At 44.4% G+C, this 12738-nt stretch overlaps 1 protein-coding gene across 1 annotated transcript in view; it reads right to left on the bottom strand.

The window, feature by feature from the left end:
• The window catches only part of vdac3 (voltage-dependent anion channel 3), a 45935-nt gene that overhangs the window by 30275 nt on the left and 2922 nt on the right, over positions 1 to 12738 (bottom strand). The window contains exon 2 of the mRNA XM_072485974.1: positions 495 to 562. Within this exon, the coding sequence (XP_072342075.1) occupies positions 495 to 561 (67 nt within the window). The 5' untranslated portion in view covers position 562. The remainder of the gene's footprint in view (positions 1 to 494; positions 563 to 12738) is intronic.

Raw genomic sequence — 12738 nt, 5'->3', positions numbered from 1 at the left:
TTGTTGGGCAAAGGTATTAAGGGATATGGAGGTGTATGCAGTTAGGCCACAGATTGGGTACTGAGATGATTTTAGTGTTTGCGTGGAAGTAAAGATAGCAGTTAAGGGTGATTGCATCAAAGTATCGATCCACATTGTTTGGGGGTAATTATAAGCTCTTTTTTGGTGTGATGTTAAAGATATTTCAATACTGTGTTAGTAATAAAGTTTGTTTTAATGTACCACATCCCTATTTCTTTGTGCAATCAATCCTGGAGCAAGGTATTCTTCTCTCTCAGTCGAACAAAATTAAGTCAAATTACTGTCCAGTATCCGAGCCCACTGTTGGGGGCTGGTCCGGGATTATAAATTAGCTTTCTTTTACAGATGAAACAAGCTGTCAGATTCTCAGGCCTCCATCCACCACGTGGCGAGACTCATCACGCACCCAACTCACGCATGAGCTTCGATACAGGTTTCGAAATAATTCAGGGCCAGAAATAAAGGCTGCTCACCATATCCTTTGTTGAAGAGGTCCCTGCTGGATTTGCCCAGGTCTGCGTATGACGGTGGCACAGACATTCTGCCATTGGAAAGAAGACAAGAAAGGTGAGGGCTGCAAACGCAGAACGTTTGACAACTTGAGAGATTCTGACTGCAGTTACGACAGCACAATGCTCTGCTTCGTGCTTTTATTCTTCATTACAGATAGGACTCCAGAATTTAAAATCAGCAGGGACGAATCAAGCTGAATGCTTCGATTGCCACGAATCACACATCTTTCTCAATATTATTAACAAACCAATGAACCCGTCACAGATCAATGCACTGTGCAGTTGTGACGAAACAGTACAAATGAGTAAGAAATGCTAAGGTGCCTCCACATACGACAGTTCCAGACATTAATCCATATAGAATAAAGCTCTGCATTAAACACTGCTCAATTAAGTTGCCTCTCACACAGCAATACCAGTCACTGATTTGTGCTTGCATTACACAGCACCAGGATAATGTTACCCTGACGGCTATCATTTACAAGTTGCCATATTACAGCAGGGTAACTTGACCTGCCAACGCCTCATCCCAGTGCTGGACTAACGTTAAAAGGGACGAGCCGAAAGCCAAAGGACCTGCTTAAACCTTTCCGCTCAGCAAATGGGCCTTCGCCCCCAAGCTATCCAGTGTCAGCTACGAGCATTCAAAAGGAGACAGACATGAGTGACTGAACCCTCCAGAACAGGCAAGACGGCTTGCTCCCAAGAATTCAATCAATCAAGCTCTCTGCCATCTCCAAGTGGGTGACCTTGTTGACCTGGGATATCCAAAATGCCTCACCAGACCTCAATATTCTGACTAACTAGCCGGTGATGATTACACTTTGCTCGATTAGAAACAACACACAGTACTGTCAGTGCTTTCACGAGGATTTCTCCAAGTGTGTGACATCTCTTTACTCAGGCGTGTCCTCGTTCTGGCATCCAGTAGGATCAAAGTCTACGTTAAACACTGACAAACTTCAGAGAAAGATCCTGTAAGAGTCAGAGGCTGAGGTATCCCACACAGTCAGCTTGAGAACATAAACCATGGTAGAGTTTCAGCCAGTGACAACAGATTAAAGAGTAAATGCAGAGGAGTGACAGGGAGTAGTCACCCCTCCAGTTCAGATCCAGCTCTGGCTGACTGTGTGATAGACATAGAAAATCGAAGCAGGCGGAGGCCATTCGGCCCTTCGAGCCTGCTCTGCCATTCATTATGATCATGGCTGATCATCACGTTCAATACCCTGACCCCGCCTTCCCCCCCATATCCCTCGATTCCTTTATTCCCAAGAGCTAGATCTAATTCCTTCTTGAAATCACACAACGTTTTGGCCCCAACTGCTTTCTGTGATAACGAATTGCACAGACTCACCGCTCTCTGGGTGAAGAAATTTCTCCTCACCTCAGTCCTTATCCTCAAACTCTGACCCCTCGTTCTGGACTCCCCGACCACCGGGAACATTCTTTCTGAATCTACCCTGTCCAATCCTGTTAGAATTTTATAAGTTTCTATGAGATCCCCTCTCACTCTTCTGAACCCCAATGAATATAATCCGAACCGACTTAGTCTCTCCTCATATGACAGTCCCGCCATCCCAGGAATCAGCCTGGTAAACCTTCGCTGCACTCCCTCCATAGCAAGAACATCCTTCCTCAGATAAGGACCCCAAAACTGCACACACTACTCCAGGTGTGGCCTCACCAATGCCTGATATAATTGCAGTGAAACATTATTTCGATACTCAAATCCTCTCGCTATGAAGGCCAACATATCATTTGCCTTCCTTACTGCCTGCTGTACCTACGCGCTTACTTTCAGCGACTAATGCACGAGGACAGCAAGCTCTTGCTGAGTATCCACCTCTCTCAATTTACACCCATTCAAATAATAATCTGCCTTCCTATTGTTCCAACCGAATTGGATAGCCTCACATTTACCCACATTATACTGTATCTGCCATGTATGTGCCCACTCAGTCAACCCGCAGAAGCATCTCCACCTCGCCCTTACAGCACAACCTCCCATACAAGTTTGTATCATCTGCAAATTTGAACATATTACATTTAGTTCCCTCGTCCAAATCATTAATTTAAAATGTGAACAATATGCAATGTTCGGTACCAGTGGTATATAACCGAGTACTACCCAACTTTCAGTGCCAAAATTACCCCAAACGACCACAGTACTGAACCTCAATGAAGCAGTTACTCAGGAGTCTGAGGCTGACAAGAACTGAACCCCATGCTGTACCTGTCCTGGAACTGTTTGATGGGGACAGTGTAGAGGGAGCTTTACTCTGTATCTAACCCCGTGCTGTACCTGTCCTGGGAGTGTTTGATGGGGACAGTGTAGAGGGAGCTTTACTCTGTATCTAACCCCGTGCTGTACCTGTCCTGGGAGTGTTTGATGGGGACAGTGCAGAGGGAGCTTTACTCTGTATCTAACCCCGTGCTGTACCTGTCCTGGGAGTGTTTGATGGAGACGGTGTAGAGGGAGCTTTACTCTGTATCTAACCCTGTGCTGTACCTGTCCTGGAACGGTTTGATGGGGACAGTGTAGAGGGAGCTTTACACTGTATCTAACCCCGTGCTGTACCTGTCCTGGAACTGTTTGATGGGGACAGTGTAGAGGGAGCTTTACTCTGTATCTAACCCCGTGCTGTATCTGTCCTGGAACTGTTTGATGGGGACAGTGTAGAGGGAGCTTTACTCTGTATCTAACCCCGTGCTGTACCTGTCCTGGGAGTGTTTAATGGGGACAGTGCAGAGGGAGCTTTACTCTGTATCTAACCCTGTGCTGTACCTGTCCTGGAACTGTTTGATGGGGACAGTGTAGATGGAGCTTTACTCTGGATCTAACCCAGTGCTGTACCTGTCCTGGGAGTGTTTGATGGGGACAGTGTAGAGTGAGCTTTACTCTGTATCTAACCCCGTGCTGTACCTGTCCTGGGAATGTTTGATGGGGACAGTGCAGAGGGAGCTTTACTCTGTATCTAACCCCGTACTGTACCTGTCCTGGGAGTGTTTGATGGGACAGTGTAGAGGGAGCTTCACTCTGTATCTAACCCCGTGCTGTACCTGTCCTGGGAGTGTTTGATGGGGACAGTGCAGAGGGAGCTTTACTCTGTATCTAACCCTGTGCTGTACCTGTCCTGGGAGTGTTTGAGGGGGACAGTGTAGAGGGAGCTTTACTCTGTATCTAACACCGTGCTGTACCTGTCCTTGGAGTGTTTGATGGGAACAGTGTCGAGGGAGCTTTACTCTGTATCTAACCCCGTGCAGTACCTGTCCTGGGAGTGTTTGATGGGCACAGTGTAGAGGGAGCTTTACTCTGAATCTATCCCCGTGCTGTACCTGTCCTGGGAGTGCTTGATGGAGACAGTGCAGAGGGAGCTTGACTCTGTATCTAACCCCGTGCTGTACCTGTCCTGGGAGTGTTTGATGGGGACAGTGTAGAGGGAGCTTTACTCTGTATCTAACCCCGTGCTCTACGTGTTCTGAGAGTGTTTGATGGGGACAGTGTAGAGGGAGCTTTACTCTGTATCTAACCCCGTGCTGTACCTGCCCTGGGAGTGTTTGATGGGGACAGTGTAGAGGGAGCTTTACTCTGTATCTAACCGGTGCTGTACCTGTCCTGGGAATGTTTGATGGGGACAGGGCAGAGGGAGCTTTACTCTGTATCTAACCCCGTGCTGTACCTGTCCTGGGAGTGTTTGATGGGGACAGTGCAGAGGGAGCTTTACTCTGTATCTAACCCTGTGCTGTACCTGTCCTGGGAGTGTTTGATGGGAAGCTTTACTCTGTATCTAAACCCGTGCTGTACCTCTCCTGGCTGTGTTTGATGGGGACATGAAGAGGGAGCTTTACTCTGTATCTAACCCTGTGCTGTACCTGTCCTGTTTAATCTGTAGAATGCGGATGGTGTGCGGTTTATCTCTCTATATAATGGGGATGGTGTGGGGTTTATATCTCTATATAATGGGGATGGTGTGGGGTTTATCCCTCTATATAATGGGGATGGTGTGGGGTTTATCTCTCTATATAATGGGGACGGTGTGGGGTTTATCTCTCTATATAATGGGGATGGTGTGGGGTTTATCTCTCTATATAATGGGGATGGTGTGGGGTTTATCTCTCGATATAATGGGGATGGTGTGGGGTTTATCTCTCTCTATATAATGGGGATGGTGTGGGGGTTATCTCTCTATATAATGGGGATGGTGTGGGGTTCATCTCTCTATATAATGGGGATGGTGTGGGGTTTATCTCTCTATATAATGGGGATGGTGTGGGGTTTATCTCTCTCTATATAATGGGGATGGTGTGGGGTTTATCTCTCTATATAATGGGGATGGTGTGGGGTTTATCTCTCTCTATATAATGGGGATGGTGTGGGGTTTATCTCTCTATATAATGGGGATGGTGTGGGGTTTATCTCTCTCTATATAATGGGGATGGTGTGGGGTTTATCTCTCTATATAATGGGGATGGTGTGGGGTTTATCTCTCTATATAATGGGGATGCTGTAGGGGTTTATCTCTCTATATAATGGGGATGGTGTGGGGTTTATCTCTCTCTATATAATGGGGATGGTGTGGGGTTTATCTCTCTCTATATAATGGGGATGGTGTGGGGTTTATCTCTATATAATGGGGATGGTGTGGGGTTTATCTCTCTCTATATAATGGGGATGGTGTGGGGTTTATCTCTATATAATGGGGATGGTGTGGGGTTTATCTCTCTCTATATAATGGGGATGGTGTGGGGTTTATCTCTCTATATAATGGGGATGGTGTGGGGTTTATCTCTCTCTATATAATGGGGATGGTGTGGGGTTTATCTCTCTATATAATGGGGATGGTGTGGGGTTTATCTCTCTCTATATAATGGGGATGGTGTGGGGGTTTATCTCTCTATATAATGGGGATGGTGTGGGGTTTATCTCTCTCTATATAATGGGGATGGTGTGGGGTTTATCTCTCTCTATATAATGGGGATGGTGTGGGGTTTATCTCTCTCTATATAATGGGGATGGTGTGGGTTTATCTCTCTATATAATGGGGATGGTGTGGGGTTTATCTCTCTATATAATGGGGATGGTGTGGGGTTTATCTCTCTCTATATAATGGGGATGGTGTGGGGGTTTATCTCTCTATATAATGGGGATGGTGTGGGGTTTATCTCTCTCTATATAATGGGGATGGTGTGGGGTTTATCTCTCTATATAATGGGGATGGTGTGGGGTTTATCTCTCTATATATAATGGGGATGGTGTGGGGTTTATCTCTATATAATGGGGATGGTGTGGGGTTTATCTCTCTATATAATGGGGATGGTGTGGGGTTTATCTCTCTCTATATAATGGGGATGGTGTGGGGTTTATCTCTATATAATGGGGATGGTGTGGGGTTTATCTCTCTATATAATGGGGATGGTGTGGGGTTTATCTCTCTCTATATAATGGGGATGGTGTGGGGTTTATCTCTCTATATAATGGGGATGGTGTGGGGTTTATCTCTCTATATAATGGGGATGGTGTGGGGTTTATCTCTCTCTATATAATGGGGATGGTGTGGGGTTTATCTCTCTATAATGGGGATGGTGTGGGGTTTATCTCTCTCTATATAATGGAGATGGTGTGGGGTTTATCTCTATATAATGGGGATGGTGTGGGGTTTATCTCTCTATATAATGGGGATGGTGTGGGGTTTATCTCTCTATATAATGGGGATGGTGTGGGGTTTATCTCTATATAATGGGGATGGTGTGGGGTTTATCTCTCTCTATATAATGGGGATGGTGTGGGGTTTATCTCTATATAATGGGGATGGTGTGGGGTTTATCTCTATATAATGGGGATGGTGAGGGGTTTATCTCTATATAATGGGGATGGTGTGGGGTTTATCTCTCTATATAATGGGGATGGTGTGGGGTTTATCTCTCTATGTAATGGGGATGGTGTGGGGTTTATCTCTCTATGTAATGGGGATGGTGTGGGGTTTATCTCTCTATATAATGGGGATGGTGTGGGGTTTATCTCTCTATATAATGGGGATGGTGTGGGGTTTATCTCTATATAATGGGGATGGTGTGGGGTTTATCTCTCTATATAATGGGGATGGTGTGGGGTTTATCTCTATATAATGGGGATGGTGTGGGGTTTATCTCTCTATATAATGGGGATGGTGTGGGGTTTATCTCTATATATAATGGGGATGGTGTGGGGTTTATCTCTCTATATAATGGGGATGGTGTGGGGTTTATCTCTATATAATGGGGATGGTGTGGGGTTTATCTCTCTCTATATAATGGGGATGGTGTGGGGTTTATCTCTCTATATAATGGGGATGGTGTGGGGTTTATCTCTATATAATGGGGATGGTGTGGGGTGTATCACTCTATATAATGGGGATGGTGTGGGGTTTATCTCGATATAATGGGGATGGTGTGGGGTTTATCTCTCTCTATATAATGGGGATGGTGTGGGGTGTATCACTCTATATAATGGGGATGGTGTGGGGTTTATCTCTCTATATAATGGGGATGGTGTGGGGTTTATCTCTATATAATGGGGATGGTGTGGGGTTTATCTCTCTATATAATGGGGATGGTGTGGGGTTTATCTCTATATATAATGGGGATGGTGTGGGGTTTATCTCTCTATATAATGGGGATGGTGTGGGGTTTATCTCTATATAATGGGGATGGTGTGGGGTTTATCTCTCTCTATATAATGGGGATGGTGTGGGGTTTATCTCTCTATATAATGGGGATGGTGTGGGGTTTATCTCTATATAATGGGGATGGTGTGGGGTGTATCACTCTATATAATGGGGATGGTGTGGGGTTTATCTCGATATAATGGGGATGGTGTGGGGTTTATCTCTCTCTATATAATGGGGATGGTGTGGGGTGTATCACTCTATATAATGGGGATGGTGTGGGGTTTATCTCTATATAATGGGGATGGTGTGGGGTTTATCTCTCTCTATATAATGGGGATGGTGTGGGGTTTATCTCTATATAATGGGGATGGTGTGGGGTTTATCTCTATATAATGGGGATGGTGTGGGGTTTATCTCTATATAATGGGGATGGTGTGGGGTTTATCTCTCTATATAATGGGGATGGTGTGGGGTTTATCTCTCTATGTAATGGGGATGGTGTGGGGTTTATCTCTCTATGTAATGGGGATGGTGTGGGGTTTATCTCTCTATATAATGGGGATGGTGTGGGGTTTATCTCTCTATATAATGGGGATGGTGTGGGGTTTATCTCTCTATATAATGGGTATGGTGTGGGGTTTATCTCTCTCTATATAATGGGGATGGTGTGGGGTTTATCTCTCTATATAATGGGGATGGTGTGGGGTTTTTCTCTCTCTATATAATGGGGATGGTGTGGGGTTCATCTCTCTATATAATGGGGATGGTGTGGGGTTTAACTCTCTATATAATGGGGATGCTGTAGGGGTTTATCTCTCTATATAATGGGGATGGTGTGGGGTTTATCTCTCTCTATATAATGGGGATGGTGTGGGGTTTATCTCTCTCTATATAATGGGGATGGTGTGGGGTTTATCTCTCTATATAATGGGGATGGTGTGGGGTTTATCTCTCTCTATATAATGGGGATGGTGTGGGGTTTATCTCTCTATATAATGGGGATGGTGTGGGGTTTATCTCTCTCTATATAATGGGGATGGTGTGGGGTTTATCTCTCTATATAATGGGGATGGTGTGGGGTTTATCTCTCTATATAATGGGGATGCTGTAGGGGTTTATCTCTCTATATAATGGGGATGGTGTGGGGTTTATCTCTCTATATATAATGGGGATGGTGTGGGGTTTATCTCTCTCTATATAATGGGGATGGTGTGGGGTTTATCTCTCTATATAATGGGGATGGTGTGGGGTTTATCTCTATATAATGGGGATGGTGTGGGGTTTATCTCTCTATATAATGGGGATGGTGTGGGGTTTATCTCTCTCTATATAATGGGGATGGTGTGGGGTTTATCTCTCTATATAATGGGGATGGTGTGGGGTTTATCTCTCTATATAATGGGGATGGTGTGGGGTTTATCTCTATATAATGGGGATGGTGTGGGGTTTATCTCTCTCTATATAATGGGGATGGTGTGGGGTTTATCTCTCTATATATAATGGGGATGGTGTGGGGTCTATCTCTATATAATGGGGATGGTGTGGGGTTTATCTCTCTATATAATGGGGATGGTGTGGGGTTTATCTCTCTATATAATGGGGATGGTGTGGGGTTTATCTCTCTATATAATGGGGATGGTGTGGGGTTTATCTCTATATAATGGGGATGGTGTGGGGTTTATCTCTCTCTATATAATGGGGATGGTGTGGGGTCTATCTCTATATAATGGGGATGGTGTGGGGTTTATCTCTCTATATAATGGGGATGGTGTGGGGTTTATCTCTCTCTATATAATGGGGATGGTGTGGGGTTTATCTCTCTATATAATGGGGATGGTGTGGGGTTTATCTCTCTCTATATAATGGGGATGGTGTGGGGTCTATCTCTATATAATGGGGATGGTGTGGGGTTTATCTCTATATAATGGGGATGGTGTGGGGTTTATCTCTCTATATAATGGGGATGGTGTGGGGTTTATCTCTCTCTATATAATGGGGATGGTGTGGGGTTTATCTCTCTCTATATAATGGGGATGGTGTGGGGTTTATCTCTCTCTATATAATGGGGATGGTGTGGGGTCTATCTCTATATAATGGGGATGGTGTGGGGTCTATCTCTATATAATGGGGATGGTGTGGGGTTTATCTCTCTATATAATGGGGATGGTGTGGGGTTTATCTCTCTCTATATAATGGGGATGGTGTGGGGTTTATCTCTCTATATAATGGGGATGGTGTGGGGTTTATCTCTCTCTATATAATGGCGATGGTGTGGGGTCTATCTCTATATAATGGGGATGGTGTGGGGGTTTATCTCTCTATATAATGGGGATGGTGTGGGGGTTTATCTCTCTATATAATGGGGATGGTGTGGGGTTTATCTCTCTATATAATGGGGATGGTGTGGGGTTTATCTCTCTATATAATGGGGATGGTGTGGGGGTTATCTCTCTATATAATGGGGATGGTGTGGGGTTTATCTCTCTATATAATGGGGATGGTGTGGGGTTTATCTCTCTCTATATAATGGGGATGGTGTGGGGTTTATCTCTCTATATAATGGGGATGGTGTGGGGTTTATCTCTCTCTATATAATGGGGTCTATCTCTATATAATGGGGATGGTGTGGGGTTTATCTCTATATAATGGGGATGGTGTGGGGTTTATCTCTCTATATAATGGGGATGGTGTGGGGTTTATCTCTCTCTATATAATGGGGATGGTGTGGGGTTTATCTCTCTCTATATAATGGGGATGGTGTGGGGTTTATCTCTCTCTATATAATGGGGATGGTGTGGGGTCTATCTCTATATAATGGGGATGGTGTGGGGTCTATCTCTATATAATGGGGATGGTGTGGGGTTTATCTCTCTATATAATGGGGATGGTGTGGGGTTTATCTCTCTCTATATAATGGGGATGGTGTGGGGTTTATCTCTCTATATAATGGGGATGGTGTGGGGTTTATCTCTCTATATATAATGGGGATGGTGTGGGGTCTATCTCTATATAATGGGGATGGTGTGGGGGTTTATCTCTCTATATAATGGGGATGGTGTGGGGGTTTATCTCTCTATATAATGGGGATGGTGTGGGGTTTATCTCTCTATATAATGGGGATGGTGTGGGGTTTATCTCTCTATATAATGGGGATGGTGTGGGGGTTATCTCTCTATATAATGGGGATGGTGTGGGGTTTATCTCTCTATATAATGGGGATGGTGTGGGGTTTATCTCTATATAATGGGGATGGTGTGGGGTTTATCTCTCTCTATATAATGGGGATGGTGTGGGGTTTATCTCTCTATATAATGGGGATGGTGTGGGGTTTATCTCTCTATATAATGGGGATGGTGTGGGGTTTATCTCTCTCTATATAATGGGGGTGGTGTGGGGTTTATCTCTATATATAATGGGGATGGTGTGGGGTTTATCTCTCTCTATATAATGGGGATGGTGTGCGGTTTATCTCTATATAATGGGGATGGTGTGGGGTTTATCTCTCTATATAATGGGGATGGTGTGGGGTTTATCTCTCTATATAATGGGGATGGTGTGGGGTCTATCTCTCTATATAATGGGGATGGTGTGGGGTTTATCTCTCTATATAATGGGGATGGTGTGGGGGTTATCTCTCTCTATATAATGGGGATGGTGTGGGGGTTTATCTCTCTATATAATGGGGATGGTGTGGGGTTTATCTCTCTATATAATGGGGATGGTGTGGGGTTTATCTCTCTCTATATAATGGGGATGGTGTGGGGTTTATCTCTCTCTATATAATGGGGATGGTGTGGGGTTTATCTCTCTCTATATAATGGGGATGGTGTGGGGTTTATCTCTCTATATAATGGGGATGGTGTGGGGTTTATCTCTCTCTATATAATGGGGATGGTGTGGGGTTTATCTCTCTATATAATGGGGATGGTGTGGGGTTTATCTCTCTATATAATGGGGATGGTGTGGGGTTTATCTCTCTCTATATAATGGGGATGGTGTGGGGTTTATCTCTCTATATAATGGGGATGGTGTGGGGTTTATCTCTATATAATGGGGATGGTGTGGGGTTTATCTCTCTCTATATAATGGGGATGGTGTGGGGTTTATCTCTCTCTATATAATGGGGATGGTGTGGGGTTTATCTCTCTCTATATAATGGGGATGGTGTGGGGTTTATCTCTCTCTATATAATGGGGATGGTGTGGGGTTTATCTCTCTGTATAATGGGGATGGTGTGGGGGTTTATCTCTATATAATGGGGATGGTGTGGGGTTTATCTCTCTATATAATGGGGATGGTGTGGGGTTTATCTCTCTATATAATGGGGATGGTGTGGGGTTTATCTCTATATAATGGGGATGGTGTGGGGTTTATCTCTCTATATAATGGGGATGGTGTGGGGTCTATCTCTATATAATGGGGATGGTGTGGGGTTTATCTCTCTATATAATGGGGATGGTGTGGGGTTTATCTCTCTATATAATGGGGATGGTGTGGGGGTTATCTCTATATAATGGGGATGGTGTGGGGTTTATCTCTCTATATAATGGGGATGGTGTGGGGTCTATCTCTATATAATGGGGATGGTGTGGGGTTTATCTCTCTATATAATGGGGATGGTGTGGGGTTTATCTCTATATAATGGGGATGGTGTGGGGTTTATCTCTCTATATAATGGGGATGGTGTGGGGTCTATCTCTATATAATGGGGATGGTGTGGGGTTTATCTCTATATAATGGGGATGGTGTGGGGTTTATCTCTCTCTATAATGGGGATGGTGTGGGGTTTATCTCTATATAATGGGGATGGTGTGGGGTTTATCTCTCTATATAATGGGGATGGTGTGGGGTTTATCTCTATATAATGGGGATGGTGTGGGGTTTATCTCTCTATATAATGGGGATGGTGTGGGGTTTATCTCTCTATATAATGGGGATGGTGTGGGGTTTATCTCTCTATATAATGGGGATGGTGTGGGGTTTATCTCTATATATAATGGGGATGGTGTGGGGTTTATCTCTATATAATGGGGATGGTGTGGGGTTTATCTCTCTATATAATGGGGATGGTGTGGGGTTTATCTCTCTATATAATGGGGATGGTGTGGGGTTTATCTCTATATATAATGGGGATGGTGTGGGGTTTATCTCTCTCTATATAATGGGGATGGTGTGGGGTTTATCTCTCTATATAATGGGGATGGTGTGGGGTTTATCTCTCTCTATATAATGGGGATGGTGTGGGGTTTATCTCTCTATATAATGGGGATGGTGTGGGGTTTATCTCTCTATATAATGGGGATGGTGTGGGGTTTATCTCTCTATATAATGGGGATGGTGTGGGGTTTATCTCTCTATATAATGGGGATGGTGTGGGGTTTATCTCTCTCTATATAATGGGGATGGTGTGGGGTTTATCTCTATCTATAATGGGGATGGTGTGGGGTTTATCTCTCTCTATATAATGGGGATGGTGTGGGGTCTATCTCTCTATATAATGGGGATGGTGTGGGGTTTATCTCTCTATATAATGGGGATGGTGTGGGGTTTATCTC

The sequence above is a fragment of the Scyliorhinus torazame genome, chromosome 20, assembly GCF_047496885.1.
Source record: "Scyliorhinus torazame isolate Kashiwa2021f chromosome 20, sScyTor2.1, whole genome shotgun sequence".
Classification (NCBI taxonomy): Eukaryota; Metazoa; Chordata; class Chondrichthyes; order Carcharhiniformes; family Scyliorhinidae; genus Scyliorhinus; species Scyliorhinus torazame.
The sequence above is the reverse complement of the archived record's forward strand: the minus strand, read 5'-3'. Positions and strand labels throughout refer to the sequence as shown.